At 39.1% G+C, this 26,560-nt stretch overlaps 3 protein-coding genes across 3 annotated transcripts; 1 reads left to right on the forward strand and 2 right to left on the reverse strand.

Annotated features, from left to right (window-relative positions):
* The first annotated feature begins 335 nt into the window (after positions 1 to 335).
* On the forward strand, positions 336 to 1,319 carry LOC124869145 (trace amine-associated receptor 13c-like). The gene has a single exon (XM_047366887.1). It carries the CDS (start codon positions 336 to 338, stop codon positions 1,317 to 1,319), a length of 984 nt encoding a protein of 327 aa, XP_047222843.1.
* A 1,643-nt stretch (positions 1,320 to 2,962) lies between these two features.
* Positions 2,963 to 10,842, reverse strand: nsmce1 (NSE1 homolog, SMC5-SMC6 complex component). Its single transcript, XM_047365619.1, has 8 exons — positions 10,688 to 10,842; positions 7,453 to 7,575; positions 6,373 to 6,494; positions 6,167 to 6,244; positions 5,846 to 5,992; positions 4,079 to 4,195; positions 3,307 to 3,433; positions 2,963 to 3,119 (listed from the first exon to the last, which is right to left on the reverse strand). Exons 2-8 carry the CDS (start codon positions 7,568 to 7,570, stop codon positions 3,085 to 3,087), a joined length of 744 nt encoding a protein of 247 aa, XP_047221575.1. The 5' UTR covers positions 7,571 to 7,575; positions 10,688 to 10,842; the 3' UTR covers positions 2,963 to 3,084.
* Positions 10,843 to 12,986: 2,144 nt separating this feature from the next.
* On the reverse strand, positions 12,987 to 24,940 carry vps37a (VPS37A subunit of ESCRT-I). Its single transcript, XM_047365618.1, has 12 exons — positions 24,490 to 24,940; positions 23,063 to 23,137; positions 21,130 to 21,247; positions 19,938 to 20,041; positions 19,637 to 19,847; positions 17,904 to 17,974; positions 17,628 to 17,755; positions 17,484 to 17,542; positions 17,308 to 17,376; positions 16,904 to 17,047; positions 15,106 to 15,194; positions 12,987 to 14,908 (listed from the first exon to the last, which is right to left on the reverse strand). Exons 1-11 carry the CDS (start codon positions 24,597 to 24,599, stop codon positions 15,114 to 15,116), a joined length of 1,170 nt encoding a protein of 389 aa, XP_047221574.1. The 5' UTR covers positions 24,600 to 24,940; the 3' UTR covers positions 12,987 to 14,908; positions 15,106 to 15,113.
* Positions 24,941 to 26,560: the final 1,620 nt, after the last annotated feature.

The following is a 26,560-nucleotide window of genomic DNA, read 5'->3' on the forward strand; positions in this document are numbered from 1 at the left end:
CAGAAATAGGAGATGTTTAGAGATTACAAGAAACATCAAATCTTGCATCATACCAAATGAAGACAGCAGAAGAGGAGGGGGAAAGGGAGGAGAAAAAGTGAAGAGAAAAAGGGTAATAGGAGGTAGAGGAGGAGGGATGAAAAAATAAGGAAAACAAGGCGACAGAGAGGGAGCAGAGAAATGTAAAGGAGGGAGTTTCACAGACAGATGCAGCAGAGAATAAGAAGCCTAGCAGGCATACAAAGATGTAGATTAATGAGACATAGTGAGTGAAGTTTGTAAGGTTCAGAGAGTATTGTGAACTCAGCAGCTCTGCCTGTGCTCCATCCTGAACGATGGACAACCTGGACAGAGTTGAGCTCTGCTACCCTCAATACCTGAACCGGTCCTGCAGCGGTCTGAAGCGACATCGCTCTGAGGCCGTCCTGCTCTACACACTGGTCTCCTCCATCGCTGTGCTCACTGTTGCTCTGAACCTGCTGGTGATCATCTCCATCTCCTACTTCAGACAGCTGCAGACCCCCACCAACATGCTTCTGCTCTCCTTGGCCACCTCAGACCTCCTGGTGGGGCTGCTGGTGATGCCGGTGGAAGCGTTGCGATTCATTGAGCCCTGCTGGCTGCTGGGGGACCTCATGTGCGCTCTCTCTTACATTGTCGGCTTCACTCTCACCTCAGCCTCTGTGGGGAACATGGTGCTCATATCAATAGATCGCTATGTAGCCATCTGTTTTCCCCTGCAGTACTCCACTAAAATCACTCGCAGTAAAATTGAAGTGTCTGTGAGCCTGTGCTGGGCCTGTTCTGTTCTGTATAACGGCCTCATCTTAAAGGACCATCTCAGGCAGCCAGACAGATACAACTCCTGCTATGGGGAGTGTCTGGTGGTCATCAACTACATCTCTGGAACCATTGACCTTGTGTTTACTTTTATTGTGCCGTGCTCGGCTATTGTCATTCTGTACATGAGAGTGTTTGTAGAGGCGGTGTCGCAGGCGCGAGCCATGCAGTCTCGCGTTACAGCCAGCACAGTTAAAGTCACAGCAAAGAAATCTGAGAGGAAAGCAGCCAGGACTCTTGGTATCGTTATATTCATGTTTCTGGTGACTTTCTGTCCATATTACTACCCGTCTCTTGCAGGACAAGACATCTCTAACAGTGCTTCATCTTGGGCTATTGTGTCCTGGATGGTGTATTTTAATTCTTGTTTGAACCCACTTATATATGCCTTTTTCTATCCCTGGTTCAGAAAAAGTATTTCTGTAATAGTCACTCTGAAGATCCTGAAGCATGACTACTCTCAAGCAAACATACTTTAGAAGCCCGAAAGATGACAGATGTGACACTGTAGACTGGCAGGAGAAACTCATGTGAAGTGGAAGCCTATTTTACAACCAGAACTGTGACTCATCTCTACATATGAACCGGCACTGTACAGCTGATCTGGAAGAAAGAAAGCTAGAGCAGGGCGCTATGGACAGTTTCTACAATGCACAATAGAATTTTCCTCCTTTACTTTTAAATTATCACTTTAAAACCCAAACTGAAATGTTTATTAAATGTCTTTTTATCAGAAATAAGAAATTGTTTCTCATTCCAGGTGAAATGGTCAGAACTGGTAGCCATAACGAAGTTTAAGTCCATTTTTAAAGGAACCAAACATTTCACTTGAATTTGAAAAACGGCATCACTGTTTTTCACAGTCATAGTTTTTTGTACATGATTTGGCTGTTTATTTTCTTAGGTTAGATAATTTTTGTTCTTTAGATATTATTGTATATTATATTGTTATGCCTAGGTCACTCTTGAACATATTTTAATCTCCATGAGATTCTTAACAGGATAAAATAATGAAAACATTTAAGGCAACAAAGAAAAAAACAGATTTTCAGTGCGATTTTTTTTATCTGAAAAAAACTGATATCTAGTTGCATTACTTACTTATTTAAGTTTCATGCTCCTGGTGTTTGTCAGTTTGAACCAGCAAATGTTTTGGACTAATGTTTGATTTACAATGTGAGCGATAGAAACCAAAGTCAAATTCCTTGTTTGTACCCACAAACTTGGCCTTTTAAGTTGATTGTGGTTCTCACTGCCCACCCGACTGTACTGCGCCTCACACAAAACCAAGCGAACCTGTTCCTATGCTGGCTCAATCTCAGCAGCCCACCTGTGCTTCACGTTGTTCTCACTCCAAAGAAATAAATTCAGCTCAAAACTTCTACAATGCCACGATTGGACAAAATGTGTATACACAAGTTCACGTGATTCACTAAGTTAATGATTGTTTAATGCAGTATGTGACTCAACTATTTAGGTTTTAGACATGTGCACTATTGGCAATATGCTTTGTCTATTGATTTCATTTACTATTAAGTTAAAAACATTGGATGAAAAAAACTATTAAAGCAAAAGTTAATTTAAAATCTCTAAAAAGATGGTTAGAAAATGGTCAAAATTCAAATGAATTCATTGTCATTTATGAAATCTAATGTACACTTTTCTGTTTGTAGGTTATCAGCCTGCTCATGTTGTATTATTGCTGCTGAAATTAATCTAATAATAGAAGAAAAAGATAAATAAAGCAATGGAAACTGATTTAAGTTGTTTCAGCATTCTTTTAAATGAAACCAGCCATTTCAAGTTTGAGCAGGAGCTCAATGAACTTAAAAGAAAATGTGAAAAGCACCATTACATATACTACTAACATTTCTGAGTGTATACACTTACACACAGACAGCTGGATATACTTCAAATAATGTCTCATGTACGTTTCATTCTTAGGTAAAGACCAAATCCCCCCTCCTCTTAAGAATATAACTAACAATAGATGTAAAGACATGAATCAAGCTAATAAACAAAATATGTAATGGCAGCAAATGGTACAAAAGACAGTTAAAACATTTTTGCACCATTAGAAATCTGAGGATTATTTTACGTGTGTAAATGACAGACACATCCATTAAAGACAATCTAGTTTATTTGCATAAAAGTTAAAGGAAATATACAGTATGTTTAAAATCAAGCTTTTGTTAAAAATCTTAAACAATTTTACAAAACAAACAACAACCAACATGGAAGTCCTCATTTCTTAGACTGAGAATGGAGTCTTCTTACATCTGCAAAAGAGGAGAACAAAGACTTAAATTATTACTAAGTGGTTACATTATTATTTTTTGTACTATTAAGAACATGTTTTCTGAAATAAAAAAGGAAAACTAAATATATAAGATGACAGCTGTTCTCTACATATAAAGTAAAAATACCTGAATAGTTATTATATATTATTATATAATGTATATATACCAGGGATTTCATGTGGCCAAAAGTCCTCACAAGCTGGACAGCGTGGCTCCACTCTTCCTTTAAAGTATCTGGCCACACACGGGTTGTGGATTTTTATTCCACAGGAGGGATTCTCACAAATTTGGCACTTTGGAAACAGACAAAAGAACGGCAAAGAAGCATCATACCACCAAATCCGTTTTTAAAAAGTGGATAAAGAACTATTCCAATGCATTATTAAAATCTGGAGCAATAGTGGGGAACAATCATCTCTGCATAAGAAATGTAGTGGGAAAACAATTAGAAAGATTGTGATCAGCAATCGCTTGAACCCTACATGTAAGTGCAATTGTAAAAATCAAAGAAGAAAAAAGTTGATTGTGGGGAGGTCATGTTGTCTTATGAGTCCAGATTTACCCTGTTCCAGAGTAATGGACACTTCAGGGTAAAAAGAGAGGTGCATGAAGTTATGCACCCATCATCCATAGCGCCTAATCTAAGCGCTACATAAGAGCTATGATCTGAGGTTGCTGTAGTTGGTCAGGTCTTGGTTCAACGTTACGTGCCCGAAGAATGAGGTCATCTAAATACCTAAACACCCTGCAGACCCGCCCCACATTGAGAATCTTTGGGTTGAGCGGAAGAAGATTTCTCAAATCTCATCATCTCTACCAGATTGCCACAGCGAATGTAAGCTGTAACCAAAGCTAAAAGCAGTCCAACGAAAAATGAGACCGTGACTTTATTTTGGACGGGCAGTGCAGTTGTACAACATGAGGGAATAAACATTTACCTGAAAGGCGATGTTGTGACAGATGTGGCACACTTTGACCTGGTCTTGAAACATTGCACGAATATATGGCTCCATCTCTATGATACATCGAGTGGACAGAGTGTACTCCCCACGCCTCTAAGTTCAGAAAACAGCAAAGGGTTAAACAATAACCACATTAATAAACCCAGGAAAGAAACCAACAACCTTTCAGTCCACAGCGTGTATTTCAGCTTTTTTAACATTTTGTCTCATTGCAGTCATTTCAAGGCTGCACAGTGGCGCAGTTGCCTTGCAGCAAGAAGGTCCTGAGTTCAATTCCCGGCCGGGGGTCTTTCTGCATGGAGTTTGCATGTTCTCCCCGTGCATGCCTGGGTTCTCACTGGGTACTCCGGCTTCCTCCCACAGTCCAAAGACATGCCCGTTAGGTTAATTGGTCTCTCTAAATTGCCCTTAGGTGTATGAATGAGTGTTTTCATGGTTGTATGTGTGTTGCCCTGCGATGGACTGGCGACCTGTCCAGGGTGTACCCTGCCTCTCGCCCATAGACTGCTGGAGATAGGCACCAGCTTCCCCGCGACCCACTATGGAATAAGTGGTAGAAAATAACTGACTGACTGACTGCAGTAATTTCAATGTATTTAGTGAACAAAAAGCATTATGAAGACCAAAAAACACAACATACATTTTAAAACGTTCAGAGCAGGTTCAGGTTATCTCATGAGGCACTGTTCAATCCAACATACCTGGAAAACCTACCAAGACATTGACCTTTCAACCTAAACGACAGGCTGGGTCAGAATAATATTGAGAGAGAAAGCCAGGGGGCCCCAGGTATCTCTAGAGGTGCTGCAAAAATCCACAGCTCAGGTGGGAGATTCAGTTGACTAGTCAGTCAGTCATTTTCTACCACTTATTCCATAGTGGGTCACGGGGGAGCTGGTGCCTATCTCCAGCAGTCTACGGGCGAGAGGCAGGGTACACCCTGGACAGGTCGCCAGTCTATCACAGGGCAACACACAAACAACCATGAAAACACACACTCATTCATACACCTAAGGGCAATTTAGAGAGACCAATTAACCTAACAGGTACGTCTTTGGACTGTGGGAGGAAGCCAGAGTACCCGGTGAGAACCCACGCATGCACGCGGAGAACATGTAAACTCCATGCAGAAAGACCCCCGGCCGGGAATTGAACCCAGGACCTTCTTGCTGCAAGGCAACAGTGCTACCAACTGCACCACCATGCAGCCCTCAGTTGACTATACAACTATCAAATCTGCCCTTTATGGAAGAAGGGCAAAAAGAAAGCTGCAAGAAACCCTGTTTGCAGTTTGCCACAAGCCTAGTGGGGAATCTAGCAAACATGAGGAGGAAGATGCTCTGGTCAGAAAGGGAAGTTGTTCAGAATTAGAGGGAAATAACTGGAGCAAAATCTAGGCCAATCCTGGAACAAAACCTGTTAGATACTGCAAATTACATGGAGTGGAGATTCATCTTCCAACTCACAGTCTCCAAGTGTCCAGAACTGGTCGACAGATACCTCTGAAGGACTTGCAGCTGTGATTGCAGCAAAGGTGGATCTATAAAGTACTGACTAAGATACCCTCAAGATATTTATTAAGAAAAATAAAACCCCATGTATCCTGTTCCTTCCATTTAACAACCAAAAACTGTCAAATACACTGAAGTGTGCTGTAATGTAACAAAATGTGAAAAGGTTTAAGGGTCATGAATACTTTTGTGAGGCATGGTAAGTCAATCTGTTCGATAGTGAGGATTTTACCTCACAAAGCCACTTGTCCTGCACAAGTCGAGTCAGAAGGTGCTCTGTTTCACTCTTCTTCATCTTTTTAGAGGTCATCGTGTCGGTGCTGTTCAGTATGTCAGTGGAGGAGGCCTTCCCATTTTCAGAGCTAACAATTAGGTCTATCTAAATTAAAAGAGATTTTAACATTGCTGGTGATTAAAAACATACAAAAACAAAAAACCTAAATATGATCTATACTCACCCCTGGAGGAAACTGGTATTACATAATGTTTTCAAATACTTTCAATAAAAATAATATCCCTAATACATTTACACAGCTGAGGAAACTCCTCTCACCGTTTTCCTGAACAGCTCCAGTTCGTTTTCAGCGTAATCTGACGTCATTCTGGTGATATCTGTTTCCGCCATGTTGACCTGCGGAGGACCAAGTTCTGTCATTTTCAATCCAATGCAATAATCCCTGTATAAACAATGTTTCCTTTACGTCTTAAAAACAGGGCCTTTTAAAGACTGCAGGGCTATCCCAAGTTAAAGCTACTGACCAAGGCGTAGTACTGGAGACCATTTTCCTCAGACATGCCTTTTCTAATCTGCATGAACATGGGCTGCAGCCTGGAATTGATGGCTTCAATGAACTCGTCCAATTTGTCAGTAACACATGGTGCTGCAAAAAGAAAAAGAACAAATAAATACAAAAACTATTTTGTTTTGATTGTCATGTGTTTTTGCTAACAGGCAAATGTTAGCAGCTTCCAAAACTAGTCGATGTCAGATGATCTAAGTTAACTGGAAATGAGTCAATTAAGTGGTCATATCTTATCTTTCTACCTCTTTTGATCATTTTTCTTTTCATATAAAAATCATACACAGTAAGAATTGAATATTCTCAGATTATGGTGTGAAACACAACGTAGAGTCTTAGGCTATGTCAGACTCCAGGTCTTGATGTTAAATTCTGATTTTTGGCTGAAATCAGTTTTTTCTTGCGTGGTCGTTCAAACTACAAATTAAATGCGACCGCCATCAGACTTCAGTCTGAACAGTTCACGACCCCAAACCGACCTGCATGCGCAGAAGGACAATGTAGAGGTCATACAGCAGCTCGCTGTTTAAGGATGTAATAACGGTTGCCAGCGTTGCTGTGTTATTAAGTTGTCGAGCAGTGGGAGCTGACAGTATTATGACCACATCATAAGACGAAAGGTAAGAAAAAAAAAAGAGTGCATGACTATTAACCGTGACCTTTTGTGGAGCAGTGACAGCTACTGCTGTAGAGAAGTCTGTGTGGAGGCGTAGATGTGAAAGTCTGATAAAATGCAACATGACAGTTCAGACTGTGGACGCTTTGAAAACCATTGGATACGTATCCAATTTAAGGGAAATATATGGAAGTGGCACAATTCAGAGGTGAAAAGATCGGAATTGGGCTGATCTAACTGCTATTAAAAAGTCGGTTTTGAGCCACATTTGCCTGCAGTGTGAATGTCGGCCTCTGTGACAAGGACATTTTGCACTTCTGGTTAGAGGAATGATACTTCTCTCGTCACTCAGGGATCAGCTATCACAGATCCCTCAGCCTCATTTAGCAAAGCATTTACTATTACAGTAGAGAGGTTACTCACTCTTGTGTGTTTCACAGCAGTGCTGATAAAGTGCTTTTGCTTCTTGTTCATTAGTGATGCCAATGGCCATCATGGTCTGTAGAAACCTTCGATGGCTGTCTCCCAGCTGCCTCGACATGTTTCCTAAAAACGGAGACACATTGATTAAATAAATTGTACAGATTTTTGACTACATGGACAACTGTAAGGTGACACAATACTCACGCTGACAAAAAGCAAAGAAACAAAAATCAGGTTACACGCAGTTAGGAGCCTGTAAGCAGTTTTAGTTTACTCTTTGTAAATATACAGCATGCAAAGAAACCCATGAAGTATGTTTATCATATTACATGTAGGGATGGGTGATATAACGAAAACGTGATTTTGCGATATTATTGCTGAATTCTGCGATGATAGTTTATCTTTTCCATCATCACAACGTCCCCACCAGCTTTAGGATTATGATCCCTAAAAATCAGTAGAAGTCCATCCGAGTGGCCAAACATCATTGCAAAGCAGATTTTTGATGCACGGCTCTTTAAGTATTATAGCCTACCAAACATTTCATCTAACCAAACCTTTGAGATTGCCATTTTGAACACAATGACACTGTGAAGCTGATTTAATACATTGAGCAGCTATAATTATGAGTTTGTGTCATGTAATTATCAAAGAAAGAGCGGTGAATATTTAGGATTCCTGATGATTATTTAAAAACACTATCCAGATTATTTTAACCGTTTTTACTTTTTAAAATATGTTCAAGGACAGACTGCATATATCATCAGGCAGTGCCTGTCAACATGCAGGTGGGCCAATATTTTGGACCTCTTATAAACTGCTCAGTGTTTACGCATTTGTCAAATATTAGTCATCAACCGTGTCTAAACATAATTTGCTACAAATCAGAAGGGGGCATCTGTGAGTAGTTACTATAGCTACTTTCAATCATACAGAAGACCCAAACCTGGAGGTGTTCACAGACAGTGTTCTGTTACATGCAAAGACACTGTTACTGTGGAAAAACACACCAGGGTCTACCCCAACAAGAAGCTGGATGACTAGAGGGGTCCAGCAGCTGCTGAAGGAGAGAAACAGCACCTTCACTTCAAGTAAAAAAGGTCTCAACATCACAGTCCGAGCAAACCTGAAGAGAGGCATCAGAGAGGCCAAGTCAGACTATAGGAGGAGGATCAAGGACCACCAGGACAGCAACAACAGCAGACAAGTGTGGAAGGGATCCTGCAGCTCACTAACTACAACACCAACCTCAGTGCTGGTGACTGTCACACCTTGCTGGAAGAGGAGCTGAATCCCTTCTATGCCCACTTTGAGGTTGTGCCACCACAGGCAGCTGTACACCCTACAGCAGCTTCGCCCTCACTGTAGAGGAGCATGAGGTGAGATAAATGGTCTGCACTTGCATAGTGCTTTATCAAGTCCCCAGAGACCCTAAAGCGCTTTACAATTAGTCATACACCCATTCTGTTGCTTTTTGTGGACTAGCTCAGCAGTAGACACCATCATCCTCTACAGACTGGTGGACAAACTGAGGGACATTGGACTCTAGCAGAGATTGCATTTCCTGAGGGTTCTTATCAAAAATAACATACAGAGACTCCTGGTGTCCTTTTATCTGTGCTCTATTGAGAGCATAATGACCTACTGCATCTGTGTATGGTACACCAGCTGTACAATGGCCCAGAGGAAAGCGCTTCAGAGGGTCATTAATGCGGCTCAAACGGTCGCTAGCTGCCCTCTCCCCCACACTTTGAAGAACTTCACAGTTTCTGCTGTCTTTTAAAAGCTCATTACATCATAAAGGACACTTCTCACCCGGTTTCACCAGTTTCTTTTCAACAGCAATACCAAAACTCAGCACAGCAAGAATGTAAAGGGAAATGAATAGTGCGATCAGCCTGAATGTGTGTACATGCACTTTTATTTGATCTTTTTAACAACTGCATCTATATTTCTATTTTACATAAATGATGTATTGCTCATGCACTGACCAGATAGCTTTTTTTTTTTCAAAATTTTGTTGTATTTGTGACAAAGACAATAAAGGCTGTTTTAGTTTTCATTCGTCAGTGAAAATGCCACCCTTAAAAAAAAGGGTAATTTTCCATTAACTGTCTGTGCTGGCAAATTTGTACCAATCTTGAATTGGGATCAGGGGCTGCACAAAATCCCTTCCAGGGCCAAAAATGCCCCCCACGCTTCACTTTGGACATCCCTAGTTTAAACCAAAGCATATTCATGTGTTAGAATGGCCATGTCAAAGTCCAAACCAAAATCCAACTGAGAATATGTGGCAGGACTTGAAAACTGATGTTCACAAGGCACTCTCCTGTCAATCTGTCCAAGTTTGAGCTGTTTTACGAAGAGGAACAGGCAAAAAATTACAGGTATGCAAAGCCGGTAGAGACATACCTCAAAAGACTTCTATCAGTAATTGTATTTTTGGTTTAGACTTCAGTAGACTAAATACAAACATCAGAATTTTTTGATTTCTGAAAAGAAATAAAACATTTCTGTTAATTTCAGTTCTGCAGTAGTTTGTGTTGGCCTTGCATATAACGCTAATAAAATAAACTCAAGCTTTGTCAGTTCAAGAGATCTTGCAAAGTACTGTGCTGATCATACGATAAATAATGTTAGCTCTTTGCCAGATACTTTAAACAAGTACTTTGTATCAAATTTAGCAAGAAATGATCTATAATTCTTAAATGAAAAACGTCCTTCCGGTTTTAAAAAATATAAAAAGGCCTGAAACACAACCACTTCAATAACTTTACGCTGTTTACAAATATTTTGTGCTTGTGATGAAAAGGTCAAGAAACCTTAACTTTGCATGTTTATTACTTAGTGAAGAGTGAATGCCTTTATAAATTTACTTTTTTAAAGCATTACTGAACTGCAGAAGAATATTCAAGCACCCATGATTGTTTTCACGTTGTTCAACCACAATTTATCGGCACTAAATAATACATTAAAATTAAAACAAAGATTAAATTTGATCTCGTTTCCCGCTGTTTGACTCCTGTTAAGCTAAAAAATAAAAACGTTAAAGTTACAAACGTTTACTAAACGGTTCAAACGTGTCAGCTGCCAACGCCGTTTACGCCAAAGCGCAAACACGAAGTGGACAACTGGTTGTTTTCTTTGCTATTTAAATTCTGACCCGCTTGTTCAAACCGTGAACAGTCATTTCTTTTTCTAATTGTATTTCAGCTGAGAATAATAAGACGTTCACCTGCACACAACGCGCCTTCCGTGTTGTCTTCTTCCGGAATACGTAAACGTGCTGTTATAGTGAATTAGCGCCACCTACTGCTTGGGAGGGTACTGCCAAACATCAGTCCGCGGCTAAAACATTGAATCACATCGCTGCAGGACACGTTTGGCTGCATTTACGTTATAAGCCAAATGTCATACACAAATAGTGAATTTCGTAATGTTCAGTTTTTTCTTACTTACAGAGAAAGCCACAGAAAAAAAACCCAGGACAGACAACATGGGACACCCATACACAAAATACATCAGTTTGGACCGTAGTAGGAAACCAGAGTACCTGAAACACACAAACTCCACATAGAATGGTCTGGGCCAGGATTTGAACCTATAACCTCCTCACTGTGAAAACACTGTACACAACCCTCTCAAGGACAAGTGATTCTGTCTTGCCAGAGGGTCAAGTTGGTTCTGGTGATGGTTACATTAGGTACACAAATATTAGCAGTGCCAGCTATGGGACTACAATAAGAGAGGCTTGAAAGAAGGAATGGGCTGGTTACCGGTATTAACATAACAAGGTTTTAAAAAGCCATTGTTTCAAAATCACAAAGCAACTTCTGTCATCTAGTGCCAATGTGCCAAAACCTTTTGATAAGGAGCATAGGTTAACGCAGCAAATCACTCCCTTGCATCTGTCAGCCGACTAAAGAATGCCCCTTCAGTTTACTTTTGCTTACAGGAAAGATAACTTCAACTTTTTGGAAACATTTCCAATCAGAAAAAAACGACAGTCATGCGTGGAAACCAAAGGAGCACCATCCATCTCTCTTTTGTAGATTTTGAAACTACAGTTGATTGCTCAGCTACGACCTGAACAGATCTCCCAATTAAATAACAGGCTTTTCATACACCCAATTTTACTCACAGTATCTTACAAAAGTCAGGAAACCCCTCACATTTTGGTAAATATTTTATATTATCTTTTCACGGGACAACACTGAAGATATGACTCTGATAGAATGGAGTCGGTGTACAGCTTGTATAAATTTGCTGCCCACTCAGACAAAACAGTCACAACTGTATAAACCGCTGGCAACAAAAGTAAATATACCCCCAAGTAAAAATGTCCAAATTGTCCCTGAGGTGTCAATATTTTGTGGCTATCATTATTTTCCAGCGCTAACTCTCTTTGGCATGGAGTTCACAGGTTGCCACTGGAATCCTCTTTCACTCCTCTATGATAACTGTAATGGAGCTGGTGGATGTAGGGACCTTGCGGTCCTCCACCTTCCATTTAAGGATGCCCGACAGATGCTCAATAGGGTTTGGGTATGGAGAAATGCTTGGCCAGTCCAGCACCTTCACCCTTAGTTTCTTCTGCAGGTGTTTGGTGTAGTTATCATGTTGAAATGCTGCCCTGCGGCCCAGTTTCCAGCTGGCGGGGAGGCTCATGCTCTACTTTGGTACATCACAGTACATGTTGGAATTCATGGTTCCCTCAATGAACTGTAGCTCCCCACAGCTGGCAGCATTCATTCAGCACCAAAACATGACACTCCCACCACCATGCTTGACTGAAGGCAAGACAAACTTCTCTTTGTACTCCTCACCTGGTTGCAGCCACACTCTCCTGATACCATCTGAACCAAATAGGTTTATCCAGGCCTCATCAGACCACAGGACATGGTTCCAGTGATCCATGTCCTTAGTTTGTTGCCTAAACAGCGTGGGACCTTTCTTGTGCATCATCTGTAGAAGAGGTTTTCGTCTGAGATGACGGCCATGCAGACAAATTTGATGCTGTGTGCAGCGCATGGTGTGAGCACTGCCAGGATGACCCCCATCTCTTCAACTTCTGCCGGAATGCAGGCAGCTATAATACATCGATTTTCAAAAGACGACCTCTGGATATGGTATGTACTCACTTTTGTGAGATACTTTAGACACTTAGGATTAGTCTGTGCAAAAGACATCTGTGAATTACTAAATTTAGGAGTCTATCTTTTTGCTTAAGATTGTGCATCAAATTTCTAAATTTTAGTAGCAGCATAAATTGAGACGTTTTTGTTTTATATAAAAGTAATTGGATCAAGTTTTTATTTTGGGTGTGTAAATAATTCAAACATTGTCCGCTGATTTAAGCAGGGAGCTAATTCCACCATTGAGGACCTTGATAAGTAAAAGTTCTGTCTTTTATTTGAATATTAAAGTAAATTCAACTCATTATACAATAGGTTAATTGCTTGCTAAGCCACACATTTAAAAACATGCACTCTAAACATTTCACAAAATTATAGACAAACTGAACACCAACAAGACTTATTCTAAAGGCTTTATTACTCTATCAAATTAAATAAGAACATATGATACAAGGTGTTTGAGTCTTTGATTATAATATAGCCTATTATTAACATTTAAATACAGTATCTGATGCCATTAAGCTTTTTCTGCAGCATTTCACCTAATATTTACCGACACTGTCCCACTGCTTTCATCACTAGGGTCAAGGAAACAGTTCAGCTGTCATTACTGTGCTTATCAGAGCAAAGTGGTAATCAGTGTGTTTGCACTGACCCAGATGACTCAGCTAATGTAGCAGAATTAAACTAATATTGTGGTTAAACTATTCACATTGCTACTAGTACTCTGAAATAAAGTTTAAATGCCTCATGCTGAAATAATGTGTAAAATGTGATATCTTTACAGTAATTTAATACAGACAGGTGGTGTACATCCATGGTCCCCAACCCCAGGGCTGTGGACCGATACCGGGCCGCACAGAAAAAATAAATAACTTACGTTATTTCTGTTTTATTTCTTATTTGAGTCAGATTTGAAAAGTGGCCGGATTCTCTCCGTTACATCAGTCTGTGACTCACTCTTGGCGCATGCCAAGAAGCAAGTCTCGGTCACTTGAGGGCCACCACATCAACAGATTCGAGTGCACTGTTGGTGGGTAACCGTATTGCTTCAATAGTGAATGGCTAAGAAGTCATTCACTATTGAAGAAGTTCCTGCCCGCAACTAAAGATATTTACCACAAACTTCTAAAGAAGCTACGTAATGACAGTGGCCTTAAACGTACGTAAAGATTATTACAATGATAAAAAGTAAAATTACGGAGTACAGTGGACATTAGCAATGTACTTCGGGTGTCATTGTCTCCCATTACCCCTAGATGTGACTGTTGCTTTGCAGAGAAAAGAGCTCAGGGCTGACGCAGTGTTATGGTGAGTTGTATTTTCATGCACTTTATATTCGTCAATATTTGTATTATTATTATTATTTTTTAAGACAATATCACAGTTTTTATTCCGGTCGTATCATTTTTTTTGTTTGTTGTATTCATCCACCACACCTTAAAAATATTGACTGAAAATATTGACATTAAGCCGGTCCGTGGTGCAAAAAAAGGTTGGAGACCACTGGTGTACAATATTTATCTGCTGCCTAATGTTGAATTATCATTGTCTATGCAAACACACCGACATTTTTAGAGTTCACTTCTAGAATAAAATCTGATGCTTTCAGAATGAATTGATTGCTTTCTACAATTTAATAAACAGTTTTCCTATAAAAAGCAAGAGCCAAAGGGCAACACTGCTTTTGTTTAAAACCCTGAATTTTGGCCAGTTAACTTGGCACCCGGAGTTGGACAAATGTTCTTTTATTTTAACATCATCAGCTATATGACTTGAGCAATATTTTTAAATAACAATCTGGATCATTACTGTGCAGCGGTTACACAGCATCTATGTAAGGAAGGAAGCGAGACCACTGAAGACATAACCATGTAACCAGTGGTGCACAGTATAAATACTGATGTTTGAATTGCTCAATATTTCCATAGTGATATCACCTTTAAGGGTTTACTTTTGTTGATAATGTGTCAAACGTTTGTACTTTCTACAAAAAGTGTTCACACCAAACAATATTATATTATGTGGGTGTCCCTTGCTGAAAAAAATAAGTTGTGAAATAAACCCCAGAATAAAAGTATATTTCACCACCAAAACAACCGGAAAGCTCAAACAAAACTATCCACAACGTGACATAACTCCATTTTCCAAGTGAGTGATGCTCCCAGTTGCGGCCTCCTGTGGTAGCCACATTGTCACCAACATCTTGCTAATCTTCCAAAGTGCCCATCGTTGACCTGGTGTGCTTTCGGCCCCTGTAAAGTCTTTGATTTTTTTTTTTTTTTTTTTGTTGGCAGCAGTTGGCTGAAAAAACCCCAAACCTAGAAGACCAAACATATGATGTCAAGAGCTGAATGAGAAGATGGTAAATCTAATGTATTTCACTATAAAACACGAGGAAGCAAAGTGTTCTTGTTGCAAAACTGCCAGCATGAGAACCATGAAGCTTCTCTCCATCTGTGATGTGATTAGTTCTCGTGTTTTTCTGAGTGACTGTGCTAGTGTGAATGTGTTGTACCTTGTGTTTTAGTGACTGGGAGGGAAATGACCATGTGTGTTTATAGACTGTTGCAACTTCTCTTCTTTGGCCCTTCTGCTGTGGCAAAGCTGCAGAAAGAAAAACAGTCCTGCATTATTTCTTGTTTATGTGAAGTTTGAGTGTGACACTTTTTCCATTTCAAAATGTCACAATTTTCTACGCTTGATTAAATCAACATGGTACAAACATTTACATTTAGATTTAAGAAAAGACCAACTGTGCTGGCACCGTTTCTGTACACTGCAGACTTCATCAACTCTCTGCTATAAAAGGTATCTGATAACTCTGCTATAGTTGGCCTCATTACAGGTGAGGATGACTCAGAGTACAGACAGTGGACACAGGACTTTGTGGACTGGTGCCAGCAAAACCACCTCCTGATCAACTTGGTGAAAACCAAGGAGCTGGTAGTAGACCTCTGCAGGCATAGACCCACCACACAGACAGAGGTGAACATCCAGGGATCTGATGATGAGAAACCTGCGAGTTATCCTGAACAATAAACTGGACCGGAGTCACAACACTGATGCTTTTTACAGGAAGGGTCAGAGCAGACGCTCCATGCTCTGAAGGCTGAGATCTTTTGGAGTGCAGGGGCCATTCCTTAAGACGTATTTTGACTCTGCAGTGGTATGAGCCATCTTCTTGTTATAGTTTGCTTGTGCAGCAATTTATCTACAGCTGGTTGGAAGTGGTTAGATAAACTCATCAGGAAGGCCAGCTCTGTCCCAGAATGCCCCCTGAACTCAGTGCAGGTGGGGGGAGATTTCTATTCTAAGTGTCACAAACCACGAAAACCACTAAACAAGGTTCCAACAAATGGGTAAAAAAAGTAAACAATTTTTCTGTATTTTGTCTCTTAACCACAAGTTTAAGTCTTTTCTTATGTCAAACTGATGCTCAGTTTTATACAGCTGTGTCTCCATTCAGGGTAAAACGGTAAAATGTTATTATGCCTCATCGGTGGGAACGAAGACAGCAGTTGGTTCTACGGGCAGTAACTTAAAAACAAAGAGATCAACAGCTAAAATGTTAAACTCTAAACCTGGAACATCGGACACACAGTGTGTTACAACCCCTGCAGGACCCTTGTGGCTATGAAACACTGATCACTGATATGGGACACCTGAGGACCTGGTAAAGACCACTAACTTGTCTCTGCTCTCCTCCACAGGTATGTGGCCACCTTTTATGTCGTAGATTAATTTGATAGCACATTACAGAAATTCCACATACATCCTTCACTAATGCACACCAAACACCACAGAGTCACTGACTTTCACACTTCATATTGGATTCGATTGTAACCTTAGTTTATGTTGAATAAGTTTATGTTTCAGATTTTGGCCTTTACACCCTCAGGTCATTAGACCTGAAATATAAACGCATTCAACACAAACCATCAATCAAAATAAGGTCGACCAAAATAATAATAATAAGTGTAATGTTATCCTCTGTGTCTGCAGGGCTCCCTGTGTGTTTGGTGTCTTCTGTCAGACACTCCAGCAACAGTCTCTAACAAAATATTTGACCTGTAAAGCCATCCCTTATTCTCTCTGGGGTCCTTCATACACATACCAATTCTTAACAAACTGAATACCTTTTTCTCCATTAGAAACTAGAATATTGATACTAAAGTCAAGAATGGCATGTATCCATACAGACCTGGAAATTTCTAAAGCAAAAGCTTTCGTTTTCAAGACAGAATAGAAACCCTGGAGAAAAGCACAATTCATATCAAAGAGGATAAATCACACAACCATGTTTCTTCTCTCACCGTTCTCTTCTCCATGAAACTAGTTAAGAATTCATCGATATCAAAGCGTCCCTCTAGAAAGTTTTCAGCCGTCTCCTCCGATTCCTCCTCAGCCTGGTGGGCTGCAACTTTTAGCCGAGCCTGGAGAGTGCTCAAACTGCAACTCTGGTGAAATGTAAAATAGTCGAAATTTAAAAGGATACGCTCAAAAGGCTTTCATCAATTCCTCCTATATTTTTTTATTTGCAAAGGTAAAAAAAAATTGTTACACTTTGCACATCCACTTCTACACTATTTTTATTAAAGGATCAGCTTATACCAAAAAGTGTGTAGCGCATTCATTTTCACAGGATTTAACAAATGTGCGCTGCTGAAAGCGTTTTTTTTAAAAATAAAAGCATGGTGCAATGAGTCGAGCGATTTACCTCACTGAGTTCATGCTGTCTCTGCATCTTTGTCTCAAAGGCTGACTTCATCTGCATCAGCTGTTCATACTGTGCAAACAGCAGGCAGAAAACACAACATGAGCAGCAGGACAATGACAAGAAGCTGCCTGCGGTGCTCATGTGAGCATGAGAGAAAATATCGCCCAGAAGCTAACCTTGTAAAGCATCTCTTGTCTTTTTCCTTCCAGCTGTGGCTCCATGTGAAGGTTTTTTTCTACAAGCAACAAGAACAACACGTTTTCATAAAACTCCATTCAGCTACAGTTCCCTTCATCAAGACCGACAGGAAAGGAACTCACTAGCCATCTCCACTATACTGTTGACCAGTTCCTCTTTATCACTAGTGACTTGTTTGAGTTGTGGCAAACTCACAAAGAACTCCAGCAGCACATCCTCGTTTTCAGACATATCTGACAACTGCGTCAGACTTTCGTGAGAGGGAGAAAAAGGTCGAGACATAATTAAACAGAAAACAGCAACTAAGGCAGCAAAATACAGCCAATAGTTGAATAAACATTCATAATATCTTAAAGTGTACATCAATAAAAAACAGTAAAAGACATGTAAAAGTTTACGTTTTGTCACAGAGTTCAGGAAAAGACTCAGGAATCTCAGGCATCTTGTAAATGTGTCCATTCAGCCCCACCTGGAAGACAGAAACAGTTTAGCTACCTTACTTTATTTTATTACAACAGTATATCACTTCCATGTAAACTCTCTCTAGCATTCACTCTAGTTAACATGAACACTGTGCAAAGTCTCTTATTTAGAACTAGTTCTCTCTGGTTTAATGACCAAAGGTCTGGCTGCAGGTGACGAAAACATGTGCTACAGGAGCAAAAACACAGTCCTAATATGGCTAATGTGACAGGCTGGTGCCATGGAGACAACCAGAAAATCCAGGATTGGAGCAGCATCTAATTTGCCTAATCTGCTAGGAAACAATAAAAAAAACTTAGCTTCTAGGTGGATTTGATACTAAAGTATCAGTTGTAGAGGGATGATTAGAAAGGTCTGTCAACCTGACTTATTAGGTACATAATAAATCACATGGGGATAATTAAAATCAAGATAAAAGAAAACCAAAACCCAAACACCTACGGAATATAAAGGGTGAGTGGGACGACATCTAGTTTTACTATTTACAACGGGCACACCAGTCAAAGTAAGCAGCAATGTCTCATTTCATTAACATCAACCTTTGGGCAAATGGGACAATGTATTTTATTCAGTGTTTAAAAACGACTTTTATTTTAACTAGTTAACACTAGTTGATGATTTCCTATTGTTTTTTTTCTCTTATAAAGTTAAAATGTGCAGTTTGATTTTTAAAAATGTAGAACACAACTACTGTGTAACGTAAGGTGATGATGAATTCAGTTCAGATGATGTGCATCGATGTGTTGCTGCAATTAATAACTTACACATTAGTTTATTAAGATGATTAGTGGTTTACACCAAGACATTAATTTCTGCATTTTGTGGTGTAGAATATTTTTTTAAAAGTCCTATACTATTAGTCTAATTCTAAACATTCAGACTCTGTATTGGCCTTGGAAGAACCTGCCAGTCTGGTGATTAACCAATTTTTTTGGTTCAAACTCACTACCTCCACCCAGGCCTGATTACTGCCAGACATGTAGTCAAGAAATCGCTTCCAGGGGTGTCGAACTCCAGTCCTCGAGGGCCGGTGTCCTGCAACTTTTAGATATCCCTGGTCCAACACACCTGAAGCAAATGGCTGAATTTCCTCCACAGTATGCAGTCCAGTTCTCCAGTCTTGGTAATGACCTAATTATTTGATGTAGGTGTGCTGAAGCAGAGGAACTTCTAAAAGTTGCAAGACACTGCCCATCTAGGACTGGAATTTGACACCAACAGAACCTCTCTGAAAACATGAAAGAGACTAAAAGATCCAAGCAACACATCGTGCCCCAATCTAAAGCAATTCAGGAGAAGGTGACAAACAAAGCTATTCACATTCATTAGTCTTGAAAGGCTATCATAGTCTACGACAGTTCCAGGCCGAAATCCACTGCAGACCAAAAGAAACTTGAAGGCTAATCCCACATTTTGCGAAAAAACAAAACAAAAATCCCAACCTTTTGACGATCATTCTTTCTCCTCTAAGGGTTTTATAATTGGGTGACAAAACATGTGGTAAAGTTAAAAGAGAATGGTTTGTAAATTTGATGCATTCTGACTTTCTTAACATTTACATCTATAAAAGGTATTTTAAATATTTAACAGTAATACAGCTAATTCCTTTTACCACTCTACTAGTGTAAAAACTTCATAATCAGTGTACCTCAGAGTCTCCAGTCGGTACAGGTAGTGGCAACTCAGTTATCAGTCCGTACGGGGCTGGAGCTCGAGGGAGCTCATGAGCAATATCAACTGCTGGATGAGATGGAGCTGGACCAGAACCAGGTGGGGGTGTCTGGCTGGGACCCACATGACGAGAACCATAATGAAAAGCCTGGGAAGGGTAAGGAGGGATACCCGATGGCTTGTACATACTGCAGCAAGAAGTGAGGGAGAACATAACATGCATTAGATGTTAGAAGAAAGGTCAACAACGTTATAGTCAATTGCAAGGTGACACTCACTATGGAAAGCCTGCAGGGCCAGTAGACATCGAGACTGGAGGACTTTTCCAGAACTCGTCGAGTAAACTCTGAATGACTTTCCCCAGATCTGAGTGCATACCAAACTGTAACATACATAACAAGACAAAAAACTAAGTTTTCTTCTACAAAGAAAAAACAATCTCATTGGGTCTCTAATCAGAGAAAGATATGAAGGTGTTTATATATACAGTCACTTGCAAAAGTACTCACACCCCTTTTAATGTATTGATGCCTCACAACCTGGAATTAAAACTGATCGTTCAAGAGTTTGCACCGTTTAATTTACAGGACATACCTACAACTTTGAAGATTATTAGAGTATATTATTTTTATAATTGTTTTTTTTTTTTTTTTTGGTGAAGCAAACAACAACTAAGACAAAATAACAAAGAAAACTTCAGCTTCCATAACTGCAACTGTTGAAGGTAATTGGTTGCACCAGAACTTTATGGGGGCTTCATAGCAGAAGGGGGTGGATGCATATACACATGCCAAATTTCTGCTCTTTTAAAATATATTTTTTTCTCATTTCACCAACTTAAGACTATTTTAAGCAGATCCTTCACATAAAATAAGAATAGAAAACATTGAAATTATAGGTTGTAATGTAACAAAATTGGTAAAAAGCCAATGGGGGATGAATACTTTCGCAAGTCACTGTGGGTAGAGAGAAGATGGTTTAGATTGAACTCCGTTAATCACAGAAAATCATATTGAAAACTGCCAATAAGATGTGACTGGGGTAGTCAGAGGAAGAATGAGGGCAAACAAAGAGACAACTGTATTTAAATCGTAAAAAAGCAACAGTTTTACTTTCTGTTCCCATGATGTTAGTCTTGTGGAAACCACCCTCCTTTGACTTACTCATTTCAGTTTCAATTTTAGTCAGATGATCGATTTCATTACTCTGGAAACTACAATGAGAAGTAACCTTAAACTCAGTCTAGGTCCCTGCAGCAATGCTTCCACTGTGCTTTATGTATTTACTGGGGTTCACAATAATGGTTTTAATCCAGAATTCCTGAATAATAGTCATCACCAGTAAATACTCACAAACATGTATTCATAAAGCCATTTTGCCTACAGGTCAGCCATCTATCAAGCATTTTTTTATATGGTTTATTTTGAAGGTCTGAAAGAACACACTGTTTTATGAGAGGCAGCCACTTACATTAGTGATGAGGGGGCTGGTGATCATTGTCCCATTATTGCTGTCTATTAAATGATGACCAACAGGAGGGTAGACACTAACCACCGGCTTCTCCTGAGGGAACTGAGGCGGCAGCAAACTGAGGGAAAACAGAAGCAGGGTTTGTATTACATGCATGGAAATATGGAGTCATATCTCTACAAGTGGTATCCAAACAAGCAAATATTTAAGCAAGTTAAATATAATATCAACTTAAGTTGTTGTTTTAACCCAGGCATGCCACGTTAGTGCTTCTAACGAGAAGGATGATTTGGTTTTAACTGCTGTGATTTTAAATGCTTCCACTGTGCTTTATGTATTTACTGGGTCCACAATGCTTCACTTCAACCATCTATCAAGAATACCTAAATACATATTTCCAAGGTTTTCTTATATGGTTTATTTTGAAAATCAATACAATAAGTCAGTTTCAGTAGAATGATTAAATGTTCATGAGGAAGGCGTAATGTCTGGGGTTAAAGTTCTGTGGGCAATGTTGCTTTGTCAATTCAATTACTTTATCGTCGTCGTACATTATACAAAGAAATTATGTTTTTCTGGCAAAGAATTTTAAAACATGTGATAACATGTTTTTAAATTCATTTTTCACAACACTGTGATAAATGTATCATGGGGCTTCGTACTTTTGTCAGAGCATAAGAACATACAAACCCCTTAGCCACAGCACATGGCTAAAAACTGCAAAAAACTAAATATAGCTTAAAGTAATTTCAGAGCTACATAATTAGATCTTTTTAAGGCCTAAAATTGAGATGATTAAATCTACAACTTTTTAAGTTCCAACAAAAAATTGCTAATGTTATGATTTGGGGTTGTTTGGTTTTTTCTGTTTTTCACAGTTAAGGTTTTGACTCGTTCTTTTGTTATTATTCTTCTTAGGTTTTGAATCATGCTTCTGTTATTTTCCTGGTCAAGCTTTAGTTTTGTCATCTTGTTCATATTTTGTCACGTTTGGCTTTCGGATCTGGTTATGCTTTTGCTTCATGTTTTTTCTAGTTTCTGTTAGTTTGTGTTCAAGAGTCTCTGTTTTTGCCGCAGCCACGTTTTGTTCTGTCTGTCAATTAAGTTTATTCGGTTCACCTGCACCATGTTAATCAGTTTTGTTTTCCACCTATACCATGCTCCATATATACACACCTGTTCTGTCATTGATTGCGGAAACATTTTCATGCTAAAGTCTTGTTTTTTTTGATCATGCCATACCTGTCTTGCCTGCCCGTTTGTTTTGTTCCTGCCTCCTGTAGTGAGTGAGTTTTTTGTTATTAAATCTTTTGCACTTACTGTCATGCTGCCTTCTGGTCTGCATTCTGGGGTCCTATATCTTGAAAACCATAACAGCTAAGGAGCTACAGTTGGAGATGACATAATATTGCTATTTAACCCATTAGTCTTACCCTTGTCGAAACCCCCTTCCCTCAACAATTCAAAGTGAGACTAAGAAACCTTTTCAGCATCTTTGTGTATTGTGCAAAAAATGTATCTCAGATCACATTTTGTTTTTACTCTTTATGACTTTTCTGAAACGTATATGTAATGCTACATCTCAACCCTACTGAGCTCCACTTCCGGCCTCCTTTAGTTCTGCGATGCTGCCTTGATTTTTGAAATGCTCACATGTGCTGGATATAAACAACTTTATAACTGACTTATGAATGACCAGAGGCAGCTCAGAGAGCAGCTCCTCTTTGTGACTTTATGCCAGAACTGTTTTGTGAAAGAGATTAAAATCTCAAGAACATGCCATCTTATCTTGTGTGTAGTCTGAAGTAGTACTTAATAAAGAAATATCTACTGTTTAAATCCAAATGCAAAGTTACCAGGGACAGAAGAGACAAAATAAGAATCAGTGGGTAAATATCCTAAATTGTAAATTTAAGTCCAAAGATATACTCACATGTTAACACTAATGGTGGAGTTGTTGACTGTAAACGGTATTCTGTACTCGACATCTTTCTGGATTTCTGCAAGGCTGTGGAAAAAAAAAACCACACCAAAAATCATCCCGCTATGAATATACGTCACATTTTGAAAAAAACATTAGACCTCCAACAAAAGGGCTTATATATCTATATATATATTTATCTATCTATATACACACATACACATTATATATATACATACATACATACACACACACACACACACACAATACATGCATGTTCATTATGAGGGATTGCGGCAATGACAATGTCAATGTAAACGACTGTCCACTGTTGCTACATGTTCATCCAGAAGGTGTGAATGCTGCAAGTCAATGACTTCATGCAATCAGCTGGGTTCCCTTAGAAAAAAAACGTCTTAACTAATTTGACTACTAAACTGAATTTGACTGCACTGATACAACAAAAATATGTTAATAATACTTTTAGTGGACAGTTTTTCAGAATTTCTTTAGATGTCCTAAATTTTTACCAAAAATAACTGTTTTACTCCCCAACAGCGAAGTGACTGATTAATCAAACAAACCCGTTGAACAGTAGTTAATGGTTGCCCTAAACAACATTATTTATTCAATTAATTTATGACAGCTTATAAATAAAACACAACTTACAAAGCAATATCCTAATGATAGGATACTTAAGTTAATTTTGGAAATCACATGAGCTGCACTTCAAATGCTTGGTTATAAAAAAGTGTGTAATCTCATTTATGTCATATAATTGTCATTCTTGGGCAACTATAACTTGACAGATCAAGACGTCAAATGCTAAATCGCAAGTAAATAATATTTACATAAGCAATTTTTCTACTACCTGAATACAAAATAGAACTGTCACTGCCGTGCTAAAAGTCCTAGTAAACAAAGGCTAATACTTTAATCTCCACCGGTAACAGGCTCATCCTGAAACTACAGGCGTGACAAACTCAGGAGGATCACAGGACATGGCCAGCCAGCTACAACTTGTGTAATCAGACCAAAAATAAACGTTGTAACTGTCACGTATTGATTTAATTAGCTTCACAGCTAACACAGTAACTGACAGCTTCCGACTTTAGCAAACACTAGCTGCTCAGTAACTACGTTAGAGGTGACGTTAGTTGATAGTTGGAAGCAGGAAAATCCTCTGACATGGTTTAACATATTGTTCGATCAATCCCATTAAATATGAACTATTTTAAACAGTCGGCTTTTGTTTATATTATGTATTTCTGAAATAACAGTCAGTTGGCTAGCTAAGCTAACGCAAACAGTTTGTGTCATATCAAATCACCCACGTTGGCAAACAGTGATAACCGCACTTTGTTTGGTGAAAGATTATTGTTAAGATTTTGTCCAGCGCAAGAATTGGTTTTCGGGTGACCGAACATTGCTAATGTTACCTGGGGTGAGCGGCTTTTAGCGACTCGATTTGCCGTTGTCTCTGTTGTTGTAGGCTGTTCAGGGCAGGGAGAGGTCCGGAGCCTTTAGACGACGCGAAAAACCAGCTCATCCTCCCCGGGAGAAACAACCGACTGAACTTCGCGACAGAGTTTCAAGGCCGACGGATAAATAGTTGAAGGGGAGAGTGGTCATTAGCGGCACACGGTGTGGAGATTTGTGTTGCTAGCCGCTGTTAGATGGCAAACCAAACACTCCCGTTTCCCCTCAACACAAAATATGATTTGCATTGACGTTAAAAAGTCACATCGATTTATGTTACAAAAAATAAAGAAATTGCAGTTCCTTTCTGTTTTCGAATGTTGTTTTGGAGCTGTCAGTAATATAAGAAAAAATGTAGACGACTAACTACAGCTTGGCCAACTTATTTACCTATAACGATACGTAGCATACGTAAAACGCAACTTCCTGTTTTAATCAAACTTCACAATAATAGTGTTGATTTTTTAACAAATCTCACATCACCCTAACAAAATAAAGTACAAATGTTATTTATTTTTTAAAATATATTTATTTAAATGTACACAACATAAATATTCTAAATAAAATATTTCAGCTATGACCAAAATCCCATCTTACATTTGTAAAGGCAAACTTCTCAAGTACGGTATCTACCATGCCTCTCATTAGTAACTATTCAAAGCACTTTTAAATTTTTCATATTTTGTCACATTACAAACACAGAGTTCAATGTAAATAGGCTGCACATGTGATATTTATTCTCTGTTCTGTCATGGCCTTAGAGCTTTGTTAGAGAAAATTGTTGAGCTACCAGCTTTATGTAGACCAAGGGACACAGCAGATAGGTATGAAGGGTCAGAGTAATGAAAATTAACTTGAAATGAACTAAAGGTGTGAAATACTGAATATGGTAAAATTGAGTGAAAACAAAAATGTGATTCATTTCTCCTCTATGAAAACTAGAATCCGTGAATTTGGAGGTCATTAAAATGATAACATGGTAAATATTATTGTTATAAATGTTAAGGTTATCAAATTTAACGTTGCCTGTTTTCATTCACTGCCTTGATTTTACCGCCTCCATTTTTACCACTTCAGTTTGATTTGTTACTTCCGGTGAATCGGAATACAGCAGCAACCCCGGCACGACGATACTTGTAGTCCATAGCCATCCGCATGCTTTTTCAATAGTACAGCAGTGATATCGTTGGCCATGGGTGGAGCAAGCGGTGGAGCTGCGGGGAGTCACAAGCAAAGAGCGCCCAGGTTGAGTCTCCAGTATGAGGTAAGAACGCTGTCAAAAACAGTGTATGTAAAGATGGATATGTGTGCATATTAGTCAATAGTTGTGCATAAATAAAATCCAAAAGAGGTATTGTATATTTTCTCTATAAGAATACAAAATAAAATGTTACAGCTTCAAAAAATTACAAACACAAAGTTAAAGTTTACAGTTGTGGTTTATTCTTTATGAATACAATATGCTGTAACAGTTTGTGAATACGATTTCTTTTCTATGAGAATACGGTTTGTGGAAAAGTAAAACAAACATTCCTTTGTAATTAAAAATGGTGATAACAACATCATGCTGTTGGGATGCTTTCCTTCAGCAGTGGCAGGGAAGGTGGTCAGGAATGATTGGAAGATTGATACACCTGAAGATAACCTGTTGGACACTGCAAAAGACTTGAGATTAGGCAAAGATTTAGCCTCCAGCAGGACGACTCTAAACATGAAGGCAGAATAGACAGGATTTAGATTGAAACATAGTCATGTGTTAGCACAAAGTCCAGACCTACCACAAATTGAAAATCTGTGGCAAGACCTACAAAATAGATTTTCACATAAGGTCTCCATCTAATCTGACTGACAATGGGCTATTCTGCAGTGAATGATGGCCAAATATTTCAGCCCTACTTTGCAGAAGCTAAGCGAAGCTACAGCAAGAAGCTATAAAACAGATTTTCAGCTAACGACTCAGCAGCAGTCAGGAGGAGCCTGAAAGACAGCACTAACTACAGAAGCCTGTCTCCCCATGCTGTGATGACCCCC

Source organism: Girardinichthys multiradiatus, chromosome 5 (genome assembly GCF_021462225.1).
Source record: "Girardinichthys multiradiatus isolate DD_20200921_A chromosome 5, DD_fGirMul_XY1, whole genome shotgun sequence".
In the NCBI taxonomy this organism is placed as follows: Eukaryota; Metazoa; Chordata; class Actinopteri; order Cyprinodontiformes; family Goodeidae; genus Girardinichthys; species Girardinichthys multiradiatus.

Excerpts from the sequence above, each read along its gene's own strand:
- LOC124869145 (XM_047366887.1), top strand. The coding sequence starts at position 336 with ATGGACAACCTGGACAGAGTTGAGCTCTGCTACCCTCAATACCTGAAC.
- nsmce1 (XM_047365619.1), bottom strand. The coding sequence starts at position 7,570 with ATGTCGAGGCAGCTGGGAGACAGCCATCGAAGGTTTCTACAGACCATG. Across the intron at positions 6,495-7,452 it reads CTGCTGTGAAACACACAAGA|CACCATGTGTTACTGACAAA; the intron begins GTGAGTAACCTC and ends TTCTTTTTGCAG. Across the intron at positions 4,196-5,845 it reads AGGACAAGTGGCTTTGTGAG|AGGCGTGGGGAGTACACTCT; the intron begins GTAAAATCCTCA and ends TTCTGAACTTAG.
- vps37a (XM_047365618.1), bottom strand. The coding sequence starts at position 24,599 with ATGAGCTGGTTTTTCGCGTCGTCTAAAGGCTCCGGACCTCTCCCTGCC. Across the intron at positions 17,377-17,483 it reads GACAAGAGATGCTTTACAAG|TATGAACAGCTGATGCAGAT; the intron begins GTTAGCTTCTGG and ends CTGTTTGCACAG. Across the intron at positions 15,195-16,903 it reads GTTTCATGGAGAAGAGAACG|CTTTGCCACAGCAGAAGGGC; the intron begins GTGAGAGAAGAA and ends TTCTTTCTGCAG.